The sequence below is a fragment of the Aquarana catesbeiana genome, linkage group LG04 (assembly GCF_042186555.1).
Source record: "Aquarana catesbeiana isolate 2022-GZ linkage group LG04, ASM4218655v1, whole genome shotgun sequence".
In the NCBI taxonomy this organism is placed as follows: Eukaryota; Metazoa; Chordata; class Amphibia; order Anura; family Ranidae; genus Aquarana; species Aquarana catesbeiana.
In genome coordinates, this window is record NC_133327.1 from 683,451,455 (window position 1) to 683,477,213 (window position 25,759).

General features: G+C 45.8%; 1 protein-coding gene across 1 annotated transcript in view; it reads left to right on the top strand.

Annotated features, from left to right (window-relative positions):
• The window catches only part of ZFAND3 (zinc finger AN1-type containing 3), a 208,370-nt gene that overhangs the window by 36,075 nt on the left and 146,536 nt on the right, over positions 1-25,759 (top strand). The window contains exon 2 of the mRNA XM_073628748.1: positions 22,770-22,810. Coding sequence (XP_073484849.1) covers positions 22,770-22,810 — 41 coding nt within the window. The remainder of the gene's footprint in view (positions 1-22,769; positions 22,811-25,759) is intronic.

Below are 25,759 nucleotides of genomic sequence, written 5' to 3' on the forward strand. Positions count from 1 at the left end.
AAGACCCTTCTGCTCCGATTGCTCAGTTTGGCCGGGCGGCCCTCTATAGGAAGAGTCCTGGTGGTTCCAAACCTTTTCCATTTACGGATGATGGAGGCCACTGTGCTCATTGGGACCTTCAGTGGTGCAGAAATGTTTCCGTACCCTTCCCCAGATCTGTGCCTCCATACAATCCTGTCTCGGAGGTCTACAGACAATTCCTTGGACTTCATGGCTTGGTTTGTGCTCTGACATGCACTGTTAACTGTGGAACCTTCTATAGACAGGCGTGCGCCTTTCCAAATCATGTCCAATCAACTGAATTTACCACAGGTTAAAGGCTTCGAATTGTGCCAAAGATCGATACGATTCGATGCTTTTTGTTCAAACCAGTAATGGTTTGTTTACAACCGGTGAAACCAGAAAGTGACTAAATGCTCGTCGCTTCCAGTTTCTTAGAACTTGAGAACTTAGAGATGATCGGGGCCGTTGAGGTCCCCAGTGCAGCTCTATGGTCAGCTCTTCTAAATTTCATTGGAGTACAGTTAGAGCTGCACGATTAATCGTTAAGAATCGTTATCGCATTTTTTTGTAGAGAATTCTCTCTGCTCTGCTAAAGCCGACAGCTCAAAAGAAAGGAAAAAAAAACGGGCAGTCTGCCAAGAATCACAACATTCCTTAGCAGTGAAACTTAAGTATAAACTGTGTAATGATTTGTCCTTTAGATCAAAGGAATACACTTTGGTGTGTAAATGAGGGAAGTTTAACCACTTAAACACTAATGCCCTGTACACACGACCGGTTTTGCCATCGCAATAAACTCTGAAGGTTTTTCCAATGGAATTCCGCTTAAGCTGTCTTGCATACACACGGTCACACCAAATTCCGACCGTCAAGAACGCGGTGACGTACAACGCGTATGATGGGACAACACGTACGACATCTCGTACTTGCTTCAGAGCATGCGTCCTTTTTGGTACGTCGGAACAGCATACAGATGAGCGGTTTTCCCGTTAGGAATTTGTTCCGTCGGAAAAATATAGAACATGTTCTCTATCTAAGTCCGTCTGAATTTTCGTCCGATGGGGCATACACACAGTCGGAATATATGATGAAAAGCTCCCAGGGGCATAAACCTTTTTCTGACATTTGTTGGTTTCAAGTTAAAATCATTTTTTTTTTTGCTAGAAAATTACTTAGAACCCCCAAACATTATATATATATATATATATATATATATATATATATATATATAAAATAAGGGCTGGGGAAATGAAAGATTAATTCCTCGATTAATCGTTCATTTTTTTGATCGGTAGGCTGCCTGCCCTGGGGCCGCTTTGGGCCAAGCTGTGGCTGCAGCGCTCCGCTCCCTCCTCCTCCACTATATGTCATACATAGTCTGCGGGCATCTCCCGCTGTGTGTCTTCGAGCTGAGTGTGAAAACTTTGGCCGTGCTGTGAGAAAAGTCCCGCCCTCCAACTAGATCGGCTCATGTGATAGACGCAGTGTTCTGTTTATAGACGCAGTGTTCTGTTTATAGACGCAGTGTTCTGTCTATAGACGCAGTGTTCTGTCTATCACACGAGCTGATCTAGGAGGAGGGTGGGACTTTTCTCACAGCGCGGCCAAAGTTTTCACACTCGGCTCCGAGACACACAGCGGGAGATGCCCCGCAGACTGTGTAATCCAGGCACTGACTACAGTGAGGCTGCGATTATGGGCACGGTGAGACTGCATTATGGGCACGGTGAGACTGCATTATGGGCACGGTGAGACTGCATTATGGGCACGGTGAGACTGCATTATGGGCACGGTGAGACTGCATTATGGGCGGGGTGAGACAGCATTATGGGCACGGTGAGGCTGCGATTATGGGCATGGTGAGGCTGCGATTATGGGCATGGTGAGGCTGCGATTATGGGCATGGTGAGGCTGCGATTATGGGCACGGTGAGACAGCATTATGGGCACGGTGAGGTTGCTATTATGGGCACGGTGTGACTGCATTATTGGAACGGTGAGGTTGCGATTATGGGCATGGTAAGGCTGACATTATGGGCATGGTGATGCTGAGTTTATGACGTGTGACGTCCTAGCCATGCCCCGTTATGTCCGGTTTCGGCCATTGCCGTAACAACGGTGCTAATTCAGCTAAAAGTAGTTGGAACTGTATGTGCGTTATAATTAATCAAGATTAATCGATTAAAAAAAAAATTGATTAATCGAACACGAAAATTTTAATCAGTAACAGCCCTAATATATATATATATATATATATATATATATATATATATATATATATATAGTAGAGACCCTAGAGAATAAAGTGGTTGTTGTTGCAATTCTTTATGTCACACTGTATTTGCGCAGCAGTCGTTCAAATGCAGTTTTTTTTATTAAAAAATTACACTTTAATGAATTTAAAAAAAAAAACTAACCAGCAAAGTTAGCCCAATTTTTTTTTTTTTTGTATAATGTGAAAGATTTTACGCCGTGAGAATCACAATCTTTTTATTCTAAGCAAAAAAATTGTGATTCTCATTTTGGCCAGAATCGTGCAGCTCTAGGTATAGTGTTGCATGACCGAGCAGTTACCAGTTAAAGTAGCGCAGTACTGAATAGCAAAAAAATGCCGTGGTCATGAAGGGGGGGGGGGTAAAACCTTCTGGAGGGTGTGTAGTTATTGATTACATTGATGCATTATTTTGTGTCTTATAACTTCTTAGATGTCAGTTTTAGGTGGCACTCCGACATGTTTAGAATGCGGACGGTGATCGGTAATACTCACCCAGTAGTATACTTCTTATCTTTTTCTATAGAAGATCTTCTTCCTGTCTGGAGATAATCCTTCTCTTCACCTCTAACTCTTGGACATATTTTACTTTTTTAAGCAGCTTTTAAGGTGGCTCTCCCCGGACGGCTCGGGATTTTATTGCACAGCTCAGCCCCGCGGAGAACCTAATTTATGTACTTTCAATTTTCTGCCGCTGATTTTCAATACCCGGAGTGATGAAGTCCTGGAGAATAATTCAAACGTCTTTTTTATTATTTTTTTTTTAGAGACATTAAATCCGAGGATTTATCAAGTGACCTTTCAGTCCCCCTGCTCTCCTCAAATAATTTTTTTTTTATACGTTGAGATGATAAAGCTTCTTCTTCTGATCTTTCCAACTTCATTCAGCGCTAAATAGTTCCGTTAGCGTGTTTTATGGCACCGCCTGGGGGGGGGTCAGGATCCGTCTCCCTGTTCACCGCGGGCGTCTCGTGTACAGGCAAAAAAATATTACTATAATCCGACGCTGCAACCGCGGCTAATTTCTGCAATGATGCTTTTTTTTTTTTAGTTTGATATTTTTTTTTTATCAGCGATTGTGGATTGCAGAACGCGAGAGCGACTCCGCCGCTAAACAACCCAAATCACTGGCTCAGCTGCTTATCTTTGCATTGCAGCTTACCTTCAATCTAGATTTTATGTAATGAATCGCAGGGAGATGACAGCCATTCACAGCGCTGCAAGGTAGAACTACATGTTGTCATGACTGTACTGTGCACGCTCCATCTCAAAAGAGGGCGCCGGAGGGCGGGGCTTTCAACCAGGGGACTTATTTGCTGCATGTGCACCAGCTTTAAATTCAAGGCCCAATTGATGGGAGTAAAGCCGCGTACACACGATCGGATTTTCCGACAGGAAATGTGTGACGTCAGGCTGTTGGTGGAAAATCCGTCCGTTTTGTACGCTCCATCGGACAATTGTTGTCGGATTTTCCGGGGACAAATGTTGGATGGCAGGTTTTAAAAAATTTTCCGCGGACAAATGTCTGTTGACGGATTTTCCGAGCGTGTGTACACAAGTCCGTCAGACAAAAGTCCGAAGTACAAACACGCATGCTCGGAATCAAGGACGAGTCGCGAAGCGGTCGGTCTTGTAAACTAGCGTTCGTAATGGAGTATGAACATTCATGACTATCCTCCAGCGGAGCGCGCAGTCTTTCCACACAAGCATATCGACGGGATCTATTATAAATAGCTGAATACCACCTGGGTCCGGGTCCAGCTCCGGCCCTCCCACACTCTGCCGCCTTTTGTTCCTGAAAGGTTAACTCCTCGCCATCTTTCTTTCTTTTTACCTAGTTTAGATGGGGGGGGCACAAATCAGCTGCAGTGAACTTCCGTTCTGCGCATTGCACCAGCACTTTTCGATGGAGGACACAAAACGACAGAGCACCGGTAAGGGAACCCGGCAGTGAAGCCTTGTGACTACACAGCTGGGTCCCTACTGCGCATGCGCAAAGCACGCTGCGCTCTCTTACTGGCCCGGCAGCAGGAGAAGGAGGAGGTATTAGGAGAGGGCCGAACTTGGTGCTATGTTGATGGATATGTTATAGTGCTAGTTCCACTGGGTTTGCACACCAAATTTGGGGTTCTTAGCACCAAGTGGCCCCGAGATACGGGGCCCCAAATTCGGTTCGGAAAATGTCAAGCACTTTTCTGCAGCAGAGAATGACATTTTCCGAATCGACTTTGGGGCCCGAGTTTGAAGTTCGGGGGACTTATGGTTGCAAATGGGCACAGTGAGGCTGCAAATGGGCACAGTGAGGCTGCAAATGGGCACAGTGAGGCTGCAAATGGGCATTGTTGACCCTCTTTTCCACTTACAGCAGCTGTGCATTTCTCACCCTAGGCTTATACTCGAACCCCAGCTTTGGATATGTTGTAGAGCTAATTCCACTGGGTTTGCACACCAAATTCGGGGTTCCTAGCACCAAGTGGCCCTGAGATACGGGGCCCCAAAATCGGTTCGGAAAATGTCATTCTCTGCTGCAGAAAAGTGCTTGACTCGAGTATAAGCCGAGGGGGGCATTTTCAGCACACAAAAAAATGTGCTGAAAAACTCGGCTTATACTCCAGTATATACGGTAATAGGAATAAAAGTGACACAATTTTTTTTTTTTAAAACAGTCTAAAAATAAAAGGTAAAATAAATAAGAACAAAAAAAAATTTTTAACGCGCCCCGTCCTGCTGACCTCGCGCGCAGAATGGAACGCATATGTGAGTAGCATCCGCATATGAAAATGGTGTTCAAACCACACATGTGAGGTATCGCCGCGATCGGTAGAGCGAGAGCAATAATTCTAGCCCTGGACCTCCTCTGTAACTCAAAACATGCAACCTGTAGAATTTTTTTAAACGCCGCCTATGGAGATTTTTAAGGCTAAAAGTTTGTCGCCATTCCACGAGCGGGCGCAATTTTGAAGCGTGACATGTTGGGTATCAATTTACTCGGTGTAACATTATCTTTCACAATATGAAAAAAAAAAATTGGGCTAACTTTACTGTTGTCTTATTTTTTAACCACTTCAATACCAAGGACGTCATATGACGTCCTTGGCTTTGAGCAGGTATATCTGAATGATGCCTGTAGTTACAAACATCATTCAGATATTGCCGGTTTCAGCCGGCGAATCTCTACACCATAGGAACGATCATAGTGGCAATTCCGCCGCTTGATCGTTCCTATGGGAGGCGAGAGGGGACGTCCCCCCCTCCCCGCCGCCCTCCGGTGCTTGCTCCGACTCACCGTTACGATCGGTGAGGCGGAGAGTGGATCCGCCGGCGCCGGATGTAGATCATAGAGATTTCCGGCGGACCAGATGGTCGTGACGTCACGCCCGGCCTCTCCATTCAAAAAAACGGCGCCGCTTCGGCTTGGAAGCGGCGATCGTTTTATTTTATTTTTTTATTTCAGGCTTCCCAGCCTAGTGGTGAGATATGGGGTCTTATTGACCCCATAGATAGGATAGGTGGTCTGGGAGAAAAGTGGCGCTGCCCTATTATATATAATAGGGCAGCGCCACTTTTCTCCCAGACCACCTATCCTATCTATGCAATTAGGCCCTTCGGGGGAACTAATTAGGGAGAGGCTGCAGCTCGTATATTGTCCTAAGAGCGGATTTATTTATTTACATCCTTATTGACCCCATATCTCACTATTAAGAGCACCTGTCATGTTATATTGCTATTACAAGGGATGTTTACATTCCTTGTAATAGGAATAAAAGTGATCAATTTTTTTTTTTTTTTTTCAAAAAAGTGTCAAAAAAAAAAAAAAATTTTTTAAAGCGCCGCTGTCCCCGTGTGCAGAAGCGAACACATACGTAAGTCTCGCCCACATATGAAAACGGTGTTCAAACCATACATGTGAGGTATCGCCGCGAACGTTGGAGCGAGAGCAATAATTTTGGCCCTAGATCTCCTCTGTAACTCAAAACATGTAACCAGTAAAAAAAATTTCAAGCGTCGCCTATGGGGATTTTTAAGTACCGAACATTGGCGCCATTCCACGAGCGTGTGCAATTTTGAAGCGTGACATGTTGGGTATCTATTTACTCGCCGTAACTTCATCTTTCACAAAATGCAAAAACATTGGGCTAACTTTACTGTTTTGTTGTTTTTTTTTTTAAACACAAAACTGTTTTTTTCCCCAAAAAAACGCGTTCGAAAAATTCCTGCGCAAATACTGTGTGAGATAAAAAGTTGCAACAACCGCCATTGTATTTTCTAGGGTCTTTGCTAAAAAAACATATATAATGTTTGGGGGTTCTATGTAATTTTCTAGCAAAAAAAATGATGATTTTTACATGTAGGAGCAAAGTGTCAGAATTGGCCCGGTATTGAAGCGTTTAATTCAAAAAAAGTGTATTTTTTCCCAAAAAAGTGCGCTTGTAAGACCGCTGCGCAAATACGATGTGACAGAAAGTATTGCAACGACCGCCATTTTATTCTCTAGGGGTTCTAAGTAATTTTCTAGCAAAAAAAAAAAAAAACTGTTTTTAACTTGTAAACAACACATCCAAAAAAGAGGCTCGGTCCTTAAGTGGTTAAAGCTTCATAAAAGCATCATTGAAGCATCAAAAACACATCAAATAAGCATGTTGAAGCGGTAGGCGCTTTAATGTGCGATACAGTCGAAGCGAGTGTAAACGAGTCCTAACCACTCAACCTACTTTGGGAAGGGGGAATAGGAGTTCTTCATACTTCCCAGATGACTTCTCTTGCCTTTTACAAACAGTTGAATGCAGGACTTCCAATGTGTGTGTGGGCAGGGCTTAGACCGATTTGGTTGAAAGCTAGAACATGACCATCACCAGACGGTATATCGGTGATCTCTCTCTCGGAGGCGATGTAGACACCAAGCACCATTCCTTCTATAGCGATGGACAGTCAGCGATTTCTTATTGTTCTTCTGTAACGTCTTTGCCGTTGTTGCGTCCCGCGCACGGATCCAGTAGTTCGACACGGATCATCAGACAGAACTTTCCATATCTCCGTCCGTCACACTCCGCACAATGCCCTCGCGTTCCCGGTGACTTTTACCGTCTATCTTTAAGTTGTGAATGGACAGAGAATTCTTCTATTGAAGGCGAATCCTCCAGCGGAGCGCGCAGTCTTTCCACACAAACATATCGACGGGATCTATTATGAATAGCTGAATACCGCCCGACTCCGGATCCGGGTCCAGCTCCGGCCCTCCCTCACTCTGCCGCCTTTTGTTCCTGAAAGGTTAACTCCTCGCCTTCTTTCTTTCTTTTTGCCCAGTTTAGATGGGGGGGGAGCTTCTCTTTTGACATCTGCAGAAAGAATAGCTCAGCCTTGGGAACAATATGGTGCCCTTTAAAGGGAGCTTTTTCTATACGGTCCCCGAGAAACGCTGCATTGATCTCCTCCGCCACCTTCAAAAGACAGCGGAGTTTCCATAAAGCCCAATGACTGAGCCTCCCAACCAAGTAACACTTCAAAGGAAATATCACCGACGTGTGGAAGTGTTCTGTGTGCTAGAAAAAGTTCTCTGGTGCATATCGGCTCCAAATGTTGAGCTTTTTAATCCATTGATAGTCTAGCAAATGTGAGGCCTTCTCCGTAGTGATCTGTTTAAACATTTGTTCTACATTCCAGGGTCATCAAGTGTGCAGAGTATATTGGTTTGTTATCTTTAGAAAGCAGATGCAGCCTGAGTAGAAAAGCCTGTCCCCTGCCAGTGTGCTGCAGAGAAGGGCCCTTGTGAGGAAGCAGTGGTTTCTCTACAGAGGTCCACCCCCCCCCCACTTAGTCCCTGAGTGCGGCAGAGAAGGGCCCTTGTGAGGAAGCAGTGGTCTCTCTGCAGAGCGCTCCCATCCACATTCCCACGCTGACTGAGCAGGTAAGCTGCCCACTACCCCTCCTAGTAGTAACTCGGCAGCTCAGCTCTCCCCTCCCTGCAGCAACTCAGCAGGTCAGCTTTCCCCTACTCCTCCTAGTAGTTACTCAGCTCTCCCATAACCCTCCTAGTAGTGAATCAGCAGCTCAGCTCCCCCCTTCCAGCAGCAACATGGGAGGTCAGCTCCCCCCTAACCTTCCTAGTTCAGCTTCTCCCTACTTCTAGTAGTGCCTCAGCTCCCCCCTAACCCTCCTAGTTCAGCTTCTCCCTACTTCAAGTATTGACTCAGCTTCCCCTAACCCTTCTAGTTCAGCTTCTCCCTACTTCTTCTAGTAGTGACTCAGCTTCCCCATAACCCTCCTAGTAGTGATTCAACAGCTCAGCTCCCCCCCTTCCAGCAGCAACTTGGGAGGTCAGCTCCCCCCTAACCTTCCTAGTTCAGCTTCTCCCTACTTCTTCTAGTAGTGACTCAGCTCCTCCCTAACCCTTCTAGTTCAGCTTCCCCGTACTTCTTCTAGTAGTGACTCAGCTCCCCCCTAACCCTCCTAGTTCAGCTTCGCCCTACTTCTTCTAGTAGTGACCCAGCTCCTCCCTAAACCTCCTAGCTCAGCTTCCCCTTACTTCTAGTAGTGACTCAGCTTCCCCCTAACCCTCCTAGTTCAGCTTCTCCTTACTTCTTCAAGTAGTGGCTCAGCTCCCCCTAACCCTTCTAGTTCTGCTTCCCCCTACTTCTGCTAGTAGTGACTCAGTTCCCCCCTAACCCTCCTAGTTCAGCTTCCCCCTACTTCTTCAATTAGTGACTCAGCTTGTCCCTAACCCTCCTAATTCAGCTTCCCCCTACTTCTTCTAGTAGTGACTCAGCTCCTCCCTAACACTCCTAGTTCAGCTTCCCCCTACTTCTTCTAGTAGTGACTCAGCTCTCCCCTAACCCTCCTAGTTCAGCTTCTCCATACTTTTTCTAGTAGTGACTTGGCTCTCCCCTAACCCTCCTAGTTCATCTTATCCCTGCTTCTTCTAGTAGTGACTCAGCTCCCCCCTAATCCTCCTAGTTCAGCTTCCCCCTAACCCTTCTAGTTCAGCTTCTCCCTACTTCTAGTAGTGACTCCGCTCCCCCCTAACCCTCCTAGTTCAGCTTCCCCCTACTTCTTCTAGTAGTGACTCAGCTCCCCCCTAATCCTCCTAGTTCACCTTCCCCCTAACCCTTCTAGTTCAGCTTCCCCCTACTTCTTCTAGTAGTGACTCAGCTCCCCCCTAACCCTCCTAGTTCAGATTCCCCCTACTTCTTCTAGTAGTGACTCAGCTCCCCCCTAACCCTTCTAGTTCAGCTTCCCCACACTTCTAGTAGTGACTCAGCTCCTCCCTAACCCTCCTAGTTCAGCTTCTCCCTACTTCTTTTAGTAGTGACTCGGCTCTCCCCTAACCCTCCTAGTTCAGCTTCCCCCTACTTCTTCTAGTAGTGACTCAGCTCCCCCCTGACCCTCCTAGTTTAGCTTTTCCCTACTTCTTCTAGTAGTGACTCGGCTCCTCCCTAATCCTCCTAGTTCAGCTCCCCCCTAACCCGCCTAGTTCAGCTTCTCCCTACTTCTTCTAGTAGTGACTCGGATCCCCCCTAACCCTCCTAGTTCAGCTTCCCCATACTTCTTCTAGTAGTGACTCAGCTCCCCCCTAATCCTCCTAGTTCAGCTCCCTCCTAACCCTCCTAGTTCAGCTTCCCCCTACTTCTTCTAGTAGTGACTGCTCCCTAACCTCCTAGTTCAGCTTCCCCCTACTTCTTCTAGTAGTGACTCAGCTTCCCCCTAACCCTCCTAGTTCAGCTTCCCCCTACTTCTTCAATTAGTGACTTAGCTCCCCCCTAACCCTCCTAGTTCAGCTTCCCCCTACTTCTTCAATTAGTGACTCAGCTCCTCCCTAACCCTCCCTCCTAGTTCAGCTTCCCCCTACTTCTGGTAGTGACTCAGCTCTCCCCTGACCCTCCTAGTTTAGCTTCTCCCCACTTCTTCTAGTAGTGACTCAGCTCCCCCCTAACCCTCCTAGTTCAGCTTCTCCCTACTTCTTCTAGTAGTGACTCGACTCCCCCCTAACCCTCCTAGTTCAGCTTCCCCCTACTTCTTCTAGTAGTGACTCAGCTCCCCCCTAACCCTCCTAGTTCAGCTTCCCCCTACTTCTTCTAGTGGTGACTCAGCTCCCCCCTAACCCTCCTAGTTCAGCTTCCCCCTACTTCTTCTAGTAGTGACTCAGCTCCCCCCTAACCCTCCTAGTTCAGCTTCCCCCTACTTCTTCGAGTAGTGACTCAGCTCCCCCCTGACCCTCCTAGTAGTGTCCCAACAGCTCAGTTCCCCCCTTCCAGCAGCCACTTGGGAGGTCAGCTCCCCCCTAACCCTCCTATTAGTGACTCAGCAGCTCAGCTGTTCCCTCCCAGCAGCAATTCAGCACATCAGCTCTCTATTCCCACGCTGACTCAGCAACTCAGCTCCTCTCTACCCCTCCTAGTAGTAACTCAGCGGGTCAGCTCCCCCTTCCCAGCAGCAACTCAGCAGGTCAGCTTTCCCCTACTCCTACTAGCAGTAACTTAGCTCTCCCCTAACCCTCCTAGTAGTGTTTAGCAGCTCAGCTCCCCCTTCCAGCAGCGACCTGGCAGGTGAGCTCTCCCCTAACACTCCTAGTTGTGACTCAGCAGCTCAGCTGTCCCCTTCCAGCAGCAACCCAACAGGTCAGCCTGCCCTCCTCTAGTAGTAACTGAGCTTCCCAGTTCTCTCAGTTCAGCTTCCCCCTCCCAGCAGTGACTTAGAAGCTCAGATCACCAGCTCCCCCTTCTGCCCCCTTTCAGCAGTTCTGTAATAAGCAAAGCTTATGCACTCTGCTGATTGGAGAGCTCTCAGGCCCAGCATAAGGCAAGTCAGACCTAAGGCAGAGAGACCACTGCTCATCAGTTGGGTTTTAGGGGCTTTGTCCACCATTTGCAAAAAGTAGTAAACGCAGTAACATAGATTTGATGATCAATGTGAATTTACAATTTTTTGGAATGAAGCCTTCAGAGCATTCTACCCACGAGCAGTGTGTTGTGGGTGCAATGCACAGGCTCTTTCTTTGTTTTTCCCCAGCCTCAGGTCCATACACAGGTATAGACCTTCTGTTTTGGGCCTGGAGGAAGTGTGGAATTGGCTACAAAATGAGTGTGATGTCACCTTGGTGCTGTAGCCACGCTCATCAATGGTTGCAATTTATCCCCAAGAACAGACTTGGAGATAAGAGCTACCTTCTAGAAGCCCTGACCCTTCTGGAAGCCCTGACCCTTCTAGAAGCCCTGCCCTATGCCCAGACTGCACCTAGCATCAAAGTCTACACCAATGTTTCTCAACTCCAGTCCTCAAGTACCCCCAACAGGTCATGTTTTCAGGCTCTCCATTTTTTGCACAGGTGATTTGATCAATTTCATTGACAAACAAATGAGAAATGATCTATCTCCACCTCAGCGCTCATGGTAAAGATACAATATCTACAAAGCTGCTACTATAATAGGAAAACAATATATCAAAAAATGTGTTCAAATATAAATATTTAAAACACTAATAGCGCTTATAAAATCCAAGAGTCTTTAGACTTGATGCACAGTCCACTTTTGATAAAATAAGAAGCAAAAATGCAAAAAAGAGATTAAATGTGATCCACTCCAGAAGAAAAGAATTAGAGGCAAGTTATAATTCATTGATCCAGGCGATTAACCATCTCCGTGATACTTGTATAACAATCCCCCAAAGGAAGTTCACTTACTGGATATACTGCATATCTTTGAGTGTGTTATCAGCAAGGCTCTGTGAATCTTCATCCAATATTGGTGGGTAGGTGTATGGATGTCAGGTGGCTATAATCAGCAATCACTGAATCTTTCCATCTATATATTGCTCGTTACAAGCAGAAAAAAAGGGTGCACATAGGGTAATCCAATTTTTCAAAAAGATGTGTTTATTCAGTACCTCCTCATAGATGTACACTTACAATAAAAACATATGTTAAAAGCATAAATAGAATTATAATAATGAAGTCGCTCCCTCCTGATATACCTCTATACCGCTACAGCGGCGTTCCCGGGTGAGGCAAACTGGAGAGCCGACAGCGTGATTCAGTAGTGTGGGTTGCTGCGTGATCAGGCCTTGACTAGTTTCCTCATTGCCCTCTCACGAAGGCCTGATCACGCAGCAACCCACACTACTGAATCACGCTGCCGACTCTCCAGTTTGCCTCACCCGGGAACACCGCTGTAGCGGTATAGAGGTATATCAGGAGGGATCGACTTCATCTTTATAATTCTATTTATACTTTTAACATAAGTTTTTATTGCAAGTGTACAACTATGAGGAGTCACTGAATAAACACATCTTCTTGATCAATTTCATTGCCTTAGTAATTACCACAGCCGTTTCATCTGAGGGAAATCCTGAAAACATGACCTGTTGGGGGTACTTGAGGACTGGAGTTGAGAAACATTGGTCTACACTACCAGTGCCTTCAAGCTGCCTCGTTCAAAGGCTACGCTGCCTCGTGGCAAGGCCATGCTACCAGTACCTCCCAGCTGCCTCTTGAGAAGGCTACACTAACCAGTACCTCCCAGCTGCCTCTTGAGAAGGCTACACTACCAGTACCTCCCAGCTGCCTCCTGAGAAGGCTACACTACCAGTACCCCCCAGCTGCCTCTTGAGAAGGCTACACTACCAGTACCTCCCAGCTGCCTCCTGAGAAGGCTACACTACCAGTACCCCCCAGCTGCCTCTTGAGAAGGCTACACTACCAGTACCTCCCAGCTGCCTCCTGAGAAGGCTACACTACCAGTACCTCCCAGCTGCCTCCTGTGATGGCTACACTACCAGTACCTCCCAGCTGCCTCCTGAGAAGGCTACACTACCAGTACCTCCCAGCTGCCTCCTGTGATGGCTACACTACCAGTACCCCCCAGCTGCCTCCTGTGATGGCTACACTACCAGTACCTCCCAGCTGCCTCCTGTGATGGCTACACTACCAGTACCTCCCAGCTGCCTCCTGTGATGGCTACACTACCAGTACCTCCCAGCTGCCTCCTGTGATGGCTACACTACCAGTACCTCCCAGCTGCCCCCTGAGAAGGCTACACTACCAGTACCTCCCAGCTGCCTCCTGAGAAGGATATGCAGGCAAGGGGTAATCAAAAGATTAACTATGTTCCTAACAATATGTAATGTGTGTTGCTGCTTTTACCTAACTATCTGGCTGTTTTTTTAAAAAAGCCAGATCGCTGTTCATAGTACACTGAGTTCTGTGTTTTTGTAAACACAGAATTCTGTGTGTGATTTGCCACAGCCTATCAGCTGACTTCAACCAAATTCATTGGCTGAAATCAGCTGCCAAACTTTTGCTGTGTCAAATTACAAAATAGGTCAGCAGGGGGCGGGAGCATGCCAAAGAATGGCAGGTACAGTGCCTTGAAAAAGTATTCATACCCCTTGAAATTTTCCACATTTTGTCATTTTACAACCAAAAATGTAAATGTATTTTATTGGGATTTTATGTGATAGACCAAAACAAAGTGGCACATAATTGTGAAGTGGAAGGAAAATGATAAATGGTTTTCCAAATTTTTTTACAAATAAATATGTGAAAAGTGTGTGTGTGTGTGGGGGGGGGGGCATTTGTATTCAGCCCCCTTTACTCTGAATTACCTAACTAAAATCTAGTGGAACCAATTGCCTTCAGAAGTCACCTAAGTAGTAAATAGAGTCCACTTGTGTGTAATTTAATCTGAGTATAAATGCAGCTGTTCTGTGAAGCCTTCAGAGGTTTGTTAGAGAACCTTAGTGAACAAACAGCATCATGAAGGCCAAGGAACCCACCAGACAGGTCAGGGATAAAGTTGTGGAGAAGTATAAAGCAGGGTTAGGTTATAAAAAAATCTCCCAAGCTTTGAACATCTCACGGAGCTCTGTTCAATCCATCATCCGAAAATGGAAAGAGTATGGCACAACTGCAAACCTACCAAGACATGGCCGTCCACCTAAACTGACCGGCCGGGCAAGGAGAGCATTCATCAGAGAAGAGCCAAGAGGTCCATGGTAACTCTGGAGGATCTGCAGAGATCCACAGCTCAGGTGGGAGAATCTGTCCACAGGACAACTATTAGTCGTGTTCTCCACAAATCTGACCTTCATGGAAGAGTGACAAGAAGAAAGACATTGTTGGAAGAAAGTCATAAGAAGTCCTGTTTGTAGTTTGTGAGAAGCCATGTGGAGGACACAGCAAACATGTGGAAGAAGGTGCTCTGGTCAGATGAGACCAAAAATGAACTTTTTGGCCTAAAAGCAAAATGCTGTGTGTGGCGGAAAACTAACACTGAACATCACCCTGAACACACCATCCCCACTGTGAGACATGGTGGTGGCAGCATCATGGTGTGGGGATGCTTTTCTTCAGCAGGGACAGGGAAGCTGGTCAGAGTTGATGGGAAGATGGATAGAGCCAAATACAGGACAGTCTTAGAAGAAAACCTGTTAGAGTCTGCAAAAGGCTTGAGACTGGGGCGGAGGTTCACCTTCCAGCAGGACAACGACCCGAAACATCCAGCCAGAGCTACAATGGAATGGTTTAGATCAAAGTATATTCATGTGTTAGAATGGCCCAGTCACAGTCCTGACCTAAATCGCATTGAGAATCTGTGGCAAGACTTGAAAATTGCTGTTCACAGACGCTCTCCATCCAATCTGACAGAGCTTGAGGTATTTTGCAAAGAAGAATGAACAGAAATGTCCCTCTCTAGATGTGCAAAGCTGGTAGAGACATCCCCAAAAAGACTTGCAGCTGTAATTGCAGTGAAAGGGGGTTCTACAAAGTATTGACTCCGGGGGGCGCCATACAAATGTACCCCCCCACACTTTTCACATATTTATTTTTAAAAATATTGGAAAACCATTTATCATTTTCCTTCCACTTCACAATTATGTGCCACTTTGTGTTGGTCTATCACATAAAATCCTAATAAAATACATTTACGTTTTTGGTTGTAAAATGACAAAATGTGGAACGTTTCAAGGGGTATGAATACTTTTATCAAGGCACGGTACGTCGCCCGGCCTGCAGTACAACTAGTTAATGGGTTGATTAGGATTTTCTGTGTCTCGTTATCTGTTTCCAAGGCGTTCTTGTCATTTCTATACAGGCTGGTGGAGGAAGTCACTTTGTCATTGGACTTTTCTTGCTAGGTATATTTTTAGAGACAGTCCGGTAATGTAGGAAGTCAGAGTCCTCCACAGGAGCGCGGCTTCTTCATAATAATTCCGGGCGAACTTCGGTCGCTCTCGGATTGTGCGCTGGTGGAGGAGTTCGGGGATCATCTCTTGGCTTTTTCTCTCTTCCTCTTGTTCTCTCGGCCTTTGATTAAACAGAAGAAAGACTGTTTGTAGTCAGTCACTGTTTATTTTTTGGGCTGAATTACTTCTTTTATCTATAGCTACAATGTGGCAGTGTGTGCGTTCTGTGTACATTTTATATATCTGAGATACAACACCACAGACAGCGAGCGTGAAAAATCAAAAAAGAACCTTTCATTTATTTATTTTACTTTACATAGAAGATGGTTAGAGATGGAGTTCACAACCCTGTGTATGTATAACCCTGGGGGGTATGTAAACCAAATAATAGGGGTATGAGGGGGGGGGGGTTGTGTATAAGACTGGATTTCTGAATATATTAAATAGAGAATTGAAATTGCTCTCCCTGCGTTATTAAATGTTCTATAAACATTGTTTGTCAACACTGATCAGACAGGAGATAGGGAGATACAAAGTAACATTGTTTATGAACATTGAGCAGACAGGAGATAGAGAGATACAAAGTAACATTGTTTGTAAACATTGATCAGACAGGCTATAGAGAGGTACATGGTAACATTGTTTACAAATATTCTTCAGACAGGAGATGGAGAGATACAAAGTAACATTGTTCAGACACCAGAGAGAGATACAATGTAACTTTATATCTCTATATTTCCTGTCTCATCAATGTTTATAAACAAGGGTACTTTGTATTTCTCTATTTCTAGTTTGAGCAGAAACACTGTGGCAGGCGGCCTTTCTTGACAGAAGCGGCTATATTTCCCCGGCTTTCATTTTAGGATCGGGGAATTGTGAATAGAAGCAAATGGGAAGACAAAAAGCTGTTCTGCAAACTGACATGAAGACATTATTTCCGGTTCAAAGCGTGCAAGCGACACATAAAAATAAAGGACGAGGTCATTTTCTCATGGACAGGGGTCCGTATCTAGTGAGATCGGAACAGTCCAGTTGATTGCAGGGTCGCACCTGCAGCAAGTTCTAAAGACTGCCTGAAGACATCACAAGATGCTCCGAGGTGCACTGGAGTCAACGGGCATACAGGGTGCAGTAGAGTCACTAGAGGGCACAGTATGCTCTGGGGTGCACTGGAGTCATGGGGTGCACAGGAGTGCACTAGGAATTGCTAGATTACCTAAAATGTTCTGGGGTGCGCTGGACTCCCTGTGATGTACATGAGTGCATTGGGGTCACTACGTGACACAGGATTATATGGGATCCACTGGAGTTACAGGGTGCACTGGCTTCACGAAGTGATACAGGATGCTCTGGGGGAGTACTGGAGTCACAGGGTTCATTAGGGCCACTAGGTTGCAAAGGATGTTTTGGGGTACACTGGGGTCACGAGGGGACACAAGATGCCCTAGCATGCACTGTGGTTAGTAGATGATTCAGGATGTTTTGGGGGCACAGGAGTCAATAGGTCACTAGGTGACATAGGATGCTCTGGGGTACACTGGAGTCATAGGGTGCATTGGGGTCACTAGGTGATGCAGCATCTTTTGGGTGCATGGGGTCATGGGGTGCATTGGGGACATTAGGTGACACATGATGCTCTGGGGTCACTAGGTGATACAGGATGTTTGGGGGTGCACTGGGTCATGGGGTGCATTGGAGAGAGGTGACATAGGATGCTCTGGGGTGCACTGCATTCACAGCATGGACTGGGGTCACTAGGTGATACAGAATGTTTTAGGGGTGCACTGGGGTCACTAGGTGAAACAGGATGCCCTGGCATGCCCTGTGGTCACTAGGTGATATAGGATGTCTTCGGTGCACTTGGGTCACTAGGTGACATAGGATGCTCTGGGGTACACTGGAGTCAGTAGGCGATACAGGATCTTTTTGAGTGCACTGGAATCATGGAGTGCATTGGAGACTTTAGGTGGCACATGATGCTCTGGGGTGCTGCACTGGATTCACAGCATGTACTGGGGTCACTAGGTGATACAGGCTGCCTTTGGTTCACTGGGGTCAATAGGTCACTAAGTGACATAGGATGCTCTGGGATGCACTGAGGTCAGTAGGATCTTTTTTGTTTTGGGTCACCATAATACTGGAATACCATCCATGACCCATTTTTAATGCCCTGGCTGAGGGAAGGAGGTTCTTACCCAAGATTTGACTGTACATGGCCCCTGTCCATCGTCCCTTTGATGCAGTGAAGTTGTCCTGTCCCCTTAGCAGAAAAACACCCCCAAAGAATAATGTTTCCACCTCCATGTATGACGGTGGGGGATGGTGTTCTTGGGGTCATGGGCAGCATTCCTCCTCCTCCTCCAAACACGACAAGTTGAGTTGACGCCAAAGAGCTTGATTTTGGTCTCCTCTGACCACAACACTTTCACCGAGTTCTCCTCTGAATCATTCAGATGTTCATCATCAAACTTCAGACAGGGGGACCTTGTGGGCACTGCAGAATTTCAGTCCTTGACAGTGTAATGTGTTACCAATTGTTTTCTTGGTGACTATGGTCCCAGCTGCCTTGAAATCATTGACAAGCTTCTCCCGTGTAATTCTGGGCTGATTCCTCACCGTTCTCATGATCACTGAAGATCTTGTATGGAGCTCCAGACCGAGGGAGATTGACAGTTATTTTGTGTTTCTTCCATTTGGGAATAATCACAGCCAACTGTTGTCACCCTCTCACCAAGCTGATTGGCGATGGTCTTGTAGCCCATTCCAGCCTTGTGTAGGTCTACAATCTTGTCCCCGACATCCTTGGACAGCTCTTTGGTCTTGGCCATGGTGGAGAGATTGGAATCTAATCGATTGGTTGCTTTTGTGGACAGGTGTCTTTTATACAGAAAACAAGCTGAGAATAGGAGCACTCCCTTTTAAGAGAGTGCTCCTAATCTCAGCTTGTTACCTGTATAGACGACACCTGGGAGACAGAAATCTTGCTGATTGAAAGGGGATCAAATACTTATTTCACTCATTAAAATGCAAATCAATTTATAACTTTTTTGAAATGTGTTTTTCTGGATATTTTTGTTCTGTCTCTCACTCTTAAAATTAACCGACCAATAAAATTATAGACTGATCGTTTCTTTGTCAGTGGGCAAACCGATAAAATCAGAAGGGGGTCAAATACTTTTTTCCCCCTCACTGTATATTAGCAGTATTTGGAAGTACAAATAAAGATTTTAATGAATATGCATCTGGACTTCCAATCATGTGATCAAATCGTTAATTGTATAAGAACACATTTTGCAACAAAGAAATTGCGTTGCTGTTTTGCCTCACGCCGGGCAGCCTGTGTCATGACGAGTCCGCCTGTTCCCTCAGCCCGACACACACACTCCAAATATTTATGTGAACGCTTTTTGTATCTTGCAGTTTGGTGCCAGGATTGGAGCGCCAACATAAAAAGCCCATTTGGCACCGCGTGAAACTTGTTCTTTCTCCGATCTGACAAATGCGCTCGTGTTTTACCTTACAGTTTTTTTTAAAGTGCTGTTATTAAACCTCCTTACAATGGCCGTCCGGTGCTTCAGCCGCTTGTGTAATAAGTGGAAGTCATTCACGAGCGTCGGGGAGTGCGAGGCCGATCTCCTATTAACCGTCTTCCTGCGCCAAATCTCCGGTGTCTGCCTTGTTTGAGAACGGGAGGGGGGTTTGTTTAACGCAGTGGTTTTTATGTAGTTTTTTTTTTTTTTACTTTAATTCTATGTTTGTTCAAAATGGGAAAAAAAAGGAGCTCAGCTCCTTATATAACATCGATAAAGTCCTTAAAGGAACTCTACTTCTCCAGCAAAGCCTGCCATGCAAGAAATAGTAAATGTTATGGTGTGTGTAAACATAAAAAATAAGCTTACTCCAATCAATTCCAAACTGAACTTTTAAGTGACAGTAAAACTCTGGTTAAAAAAAAAAAAAAAAAAAAAGATAGGAAAATCATATTGCAGTATTTTTCCTAATCCAAAAATGCCCCTGCTGTTTCTCTCAGCCGACTCCAAATCTCCAAATTCCTTTTTTTTTTTTTTTTGTGATACGATTTCCAATTAGAGGGTGGCTACATTCCTTCTCCGTGGTCCCCATTGTATATAGAAATGTAGCCACCTTCTATTGCTTGTTCCTTCTGTGGGCTATGGGCTGTGGCCTGCGGACTGTGGCTTGTGGACTGTGGGCTGTGACCTTTAGACTATGGGCTGTGGGCAGTGGCCTGCAAGCTATGGGCCGATTAGAGGGTGGCTACATTCCTTCTCCGTGGTCAGTGTATGTAAGAATGCATCAATCTTCCTTTGGTTGTTCCTTCTCTGGGCGAAGGACTGTGGCCTGTGGGCTAAGGACTGTGGCCTGTGGGCTAAGGGCTAATTTAGAGGGTGGCTACATTTCTTCTCTGTGGTCTCCACTGTATGTAGAAATGTAGCCGCCTTCTCTTGCTTGCTCCTTCTGTGGGCTACGGGCTGTGGGCAATGGGCTGTGGCCTGCAAGCTATGGGCTGATTAGAGGGTGGATACATTCCTTCTCCATGGTCAGTGCAAGAAAGAATGTAGGAACCTTCTCTTGATTGCTCCTTGTGTGGGATATGGACTGTGGCCTATGGGCCGATTTAGAGGGTGCCTGCATTTCTTGTCCATGGTCCCCAGTGTATATAAAAATGTAGCCACCTCCTCTTGCTGATATGGGCTATGGCCAGAAGGCTTTGGGCTGTGGCCTGCGGGCAATGGGCCGATTAAAGGGCGGCTACATTCCTTCTCCATGATCCCCAGTGTATGTAATAATGTAGCCATCTTTTGCTTGCTCCTTCGCCGGGCTTTGGCCTGTGGGCTATGGGCTATGGCCTGTTAGCTATGGGCTACCAGGGCCAATGCTACCACTGGGCAAACTAGGCAACCGCCTAGGGCGCACTGCTGCCTTGGGCGCCTGGCCACTGGAGTTACTACTCTCTTCTCTCTGCAGCAAGCAACTAAGTCTCAGCATCAGCAGGCAGCCGCCGCTCTCTTCGCACAGTGTCAGGGGCGCAGCTGTGGCGGAGGACTGTGTCTGTGTCCCGACTCCCGAATGAATGGAAGCAAGCAAGCATTCATTAGTGGGTGATGGTGAGGCTGCATTGATGGGCGCTGGTGAGGCTGCATTTTATGGGCGCTGGTGAGGCTGCATTTTATGGGCACTTCATTAAAAAGGTGGGGATGTACATGGGCAGGGAAAAGGGGGTGGAGTCAGGGGGCAGCAAAATTAGGTTTCGCCTAGGGTGTCAAAAATCCTTGCACCAGCCCTATGGACTACAGCCTATAACCTGTGGGCTATGGACTATGGGATGTGTAGTGTGCATAGAGCTGTGCACTGCTCATTGTAAACAAACAGAAGTGAGGGGAAAAGAAGACATTCAGTAGCTCACAGAGGATGCTTTAAGGAGGCAGAAAAAACTTAAAAAAATGATTTAATGAAAACTGGATTACAGGGCCATTAAGTAGTGGATGTGTATGGATTGTTTTTAGAGAAAAGGATATAGTTTGTGTCACTTTTTAAGCTGCCTAATTCATGTTTTGCTATATTTTGTGCCAGCCAATTACATCTAAGTATCTGGTAATCCTGCCAGGATTCTTATGCTCTTCTCCTTCCTGTTCCGTCCCATCAACGCAAACCACGGGAACACAAACCACAGGTTCAGGCACATAGCATTGGCAGACATTCGCAGCACCTCCAGTCATAGTAACGACAAAGACGCCGTACAAAAGCTTTCCTGCAGGCATCTAGTCAGGGGGTGACATCACAGAATGACTCGCTCACCTGCCCAGCCCCTGAAGAACCTAGTTGACAAGGGTACACCTTGTAGGAGTCTCACTGTTAATAGAACAGCTGCACACAGCGGACGCAGACGATTTTAATTAGCGCCCCCCCCCCCCCCCCATCCTTTTGACCTCTGGGATACACAAATGATATAGTGGTCACATGACCATAACTAAAAGAACAGAAAAAAGGTATTTTGGTGGAACATGAAGCTACCACCGAGGTTGTTAAGAATGTGGAGGCAATGCGGGAGTGGCTCGACAAAATAGATGAAATCTATCATATGGAATATCTGAGATATAGCGAAGGAATGGAGATGGAGGAGTATGAGGATACTTGGAGAGACTGGGCCAAATTTAAGGCCTCCAATCAGGCAGCTGAGGTGTGGGAGGATAAAGTAGAAAACTCACCCTAAATGAAGCATCCTAAATAAGTTAGAAGTTACTTATGGCAACAGGTTATAGAATCATTTGAAATAGTAGGAAGGGATTATCAACAGCTTGAGGTTGCGTTGGAGCTCTCTCTCAAATGGTGGGGGACGTTTTGCGGGAGGGGGTGAGGGCGGGAGGGAGGGTTTATAGTAACAGGATATGGAATTAAATTAAGAAGGTATAAGGCAAATAATGTACTAAATATATTGGGGAAAAAAAAAAAAAAAGAAGAATGTGGAGGCTGAATTCACACCTACTTTAACGCTGACTCTGATTCTTTCGAGTGATCTGTATTTTCTTTTCTTCTTTTTTTTTTACTGAAACGTGTGTCTAAAACAGAGGGTTAAAGACTAGTCACCAGTGTCACCTGTGGCCTCTCTGCTGTTGATCTTTCTCCCATTACTGACTTATCATGCCTTGTTTTGAATTGGGAAGGCGACCACCTTGGTAGAGAAGCGGGGCTTGGCTTCCTCATGTCAGATCTGCCCCCCTGATTACTGGTGGTGCTATGATAGAGGTGATGGAAGCACAGATCCACAGAATGACAGAAGCAGGGAGATTCTTGCACTGCAGGTCCTTCAGGTACAGCTTCCCCTCCAGCAAGGAAAACAGTGAGCAGCAGAATGATGATGTCAGGAAATCTCACTTCAAATCTAGTGAGAATATCAGTTAGGTGCGGCCGCGCTTGCGATATTATCTGACTGCGTGTATACAGCTATGAGGCTACAGAACAGGAGTGCCTAGGCGGGACGTGCACTGCTATTTTTTTCAGGAGGAATTTTCAGCATACTGCTCAGGCACAATCAGCATTTCTAGATGCGCCCTATCACATAACAAGTCTTTACTTTTCATGACCATATTAATACAACTTGACCTTAACCACCAAAATCGTCTCTCAGCTTTAAAGGTCCAAAATTGCCGGAAAAAAAAAATGTATTCTGGTAACTGTATGGAATTATTACCGGTAATGATAGTATTCAGTATATGAGTTCCTCTATTTATTTCATAACTTTTTATTTCTATTTAAAAAATTAGAGTAATTGTGACTTTAATATTATTTCTTTTCTCTCTCAGGTCCAGCAAGACGATGAATCTCTGTTCTAAGTGTTTTGCGGGTGAGTACCTGTCTATAGTTCCCTGTTCTTTCTCTGCGTTCCCAGTGCATTCTGTGACATTTACTGGCTTACCTATAAAAGAAAAATGACAGCTGGTGTCCAATTTGATAGAAATTGAATGGATTGTTCAGGTGGGCCCTCCTATTCCATAGGTCTGGTAAATCTAAAAATTGATTGCATAGTGTATGGCCGGCTTTATACAAGTACATAGGAGGGAGTGGGCGGAGACACTCGGCTGTCAGACCTCGTTCACATCTCCACATAGCGAAAACTCACATTCCCGTTTTTGTTTCTTTTTGGGTGTTTTCACTTGTCACACATAGGACAGCCTGTTCACTCGAATGGAAGCCCTACACACGACAGTTGCCCCACACACGACAGTTGCCCCACACACGACAGTTGCCCCACACACGACAGTTGCCCCACACACGACAGTTGCCCCAGAGAAGCTCCAGAGCTTTTTTTTTTGGAGTGGAGCAGGGTGCGTTACCGCAGTTTTTGGTGCATTTGCTGCACTTGGAGATCCTTTAACCACTTCAGCTCCGGAAGATTTTCCCCCTTAAAGGGTTTGTAAACCCTCATGTATTTTCATCTTAATGCATCCTATGCATAAAGGTGAAAAAACTTCTGTCACTGACTGGCCCCCCAGCCCCCCCCCCCCCCCCCCCCCCCGTTTTACTCATAATTCCCACACCAGAGACGCGCTCTTCCCTTCTCCCGCTGTCTTGGCTCTTTATTGGATAAATTAATAGCAGCGCAGCCATTGGCTCCCGCTGCTGTCAATCAAATCCAATGACGCGGGACGGGGGGGGGCGGCTATGAGTTCAGCATTCCGCGTCTAAGGTGGACTCGGGAGCGCGCACGCAAGGTCACACCCCCCCCCCGGGAGAGCGCTTCTCCTAGGGGGTTATACGATGCGGGGAGGAGCTACCAGCGCCGCCGGGGGACCCCAGAAGTCGAGGATCGGGGCCACTCTGTGCAAAACGAACTGCACAGTGGAGGTAAGTATACCATGTTTGTTATTTACAAAAAAAAGAGAACGTAGCTTTACAATCACTTTAACGACCAGGCCATTTTTGTGATACGGCACTGCGTCGCTTTAACAATTGCGCTGTTGTGTTCCGCTGTACCCAAATAAAATTGACGTCCTTTTTTTCCCACAAATAGAGATTTCTTTTGGTGGTATTTGATCACCTCTGTGGTTTTTATTTTTTGCGCTATAAACAAAGAGCGACAATTTTGTAAAAAAAATATTTTTTACTTTTTGCTATAATAAATATCCCCCCAAACAATTAAAAGAACAAATTTCTTCATCAGTTTAGACTGATATGTATTCTACATGTTTTTAGTAAAAAAATCGCAATAAGAGTATATTGATTGGTTTGCGGAAGTTGTTATAGTGTCTACAAAATAGGGGATAGATTTATGGCATTTTTATTATTATTATTTTTTTTTTACTAGTAATGGCGGTGATCAGCTATTTTTTTTTAGCGGGACTGAGACATTGCGGCGGACAGATCGGACACTTTTGACACTTTTTTGGGACCAGTGACATTTATACAGTGATCTGTGCTATAAAAATGCACTGATTACTGTATAAATGACACTGGCAGGGATGGGATTAACACTAGGGGGCGATCAAGGGGTTAAATGTGTTCCCTAGGGAGGTGTTTCTAACTGTGGGGGGATGTCTGGATGTTCCACCCACATACTGGAGCTTGCACGGGCATTCAAACAAATAAAACACCCCCTCTGAAGTACACGTAATGAACCCCTGACATATACCGCAGTGCTGTAGAGAGAACACTGAGCCAGTCACATCAGTCCCTCCACCAGAGGAATTTACACTCTCTTGTTCTGTTCACACAGACTCTTGTATTTACAGTAAAACGAATTTGGGTAGAATGTGTTTTGAATGATGGGAGGACATCAGAGTCCTTGGAGGTATTCTGCGTGAACACAGGGTATATATGCCAGTCCCACGCAGTGTACTTGCTAAGAATTTTACACAGTCTTCCAAGACTCAATAATGAGCCAACACTTCCTACAGTGATTTCCAGATCCAGCTTGGTTCTTTAATAACTGTAATTTAGAACAGCGTTAGCAGAAAGTCACCTACAATTTGAATTTGCTGAAACAATGTGTGACTAGAATCGACAATAACTCAGAGAAGATATACTATATGGCCAAATGTATGTTGACCTCCTCAAAATGATGGAGTTCAGGTGTCCCCAGTGAAGGGTCTTGTTAATGCTACATAATACAAAGACTTTGTAGACAATTGTGCTCTTCCAACCTTGTGGTAACAGTTTAAAGGCCCTTTTCTGTTCTACCATGACTGTGACCCTGTCTACAAAGCCAGCTTCATAAAGACATGGTCTTACCTATGTGAACCAGCTCCATAAAGACATGGGCTGACCAGTTTAGACCAGCTCCATAAAGACATGGGCTGACCAGTTTGGACTAGCTCCATAAAGACATGTTCTTACTGGTGTGGACCAGCTCCATAAAGACATGGGCTGATCAGTGTGAACCAGCTCCATAAAGACGTGGGCTGACCAGCGTGGACCAGCTCCATAAAGACATGGGCTGACCAGCGTGGACCAGCTCCATAAAGACATGGGCTGACCAGCGTGGACCAGCTCCATAAAGACATGGGCTGACCAGCGTGGACCAGCTCCATAAAGACATGGGCTGACCAGAGTGGACCAGCTTGGACACCCTCCAAAATCTTGTGGAAAGCCTTCCCAGAAGAGTGGAGCATGTTATAGCTACAAGGATTAGGTAATAGTAATTGTTTGGTGAATACCCTTTTCTGTTCCACTATGACTGACTGTTCCCCTGTGTGTGTACAAAGCCAGCTCCATAAAAACATGGATTTACCAGTTTGGTGTGGAGGAACTTGTTTATCCTGAACAGAGCCCTGACTTCAACCCTATTGAACACCTC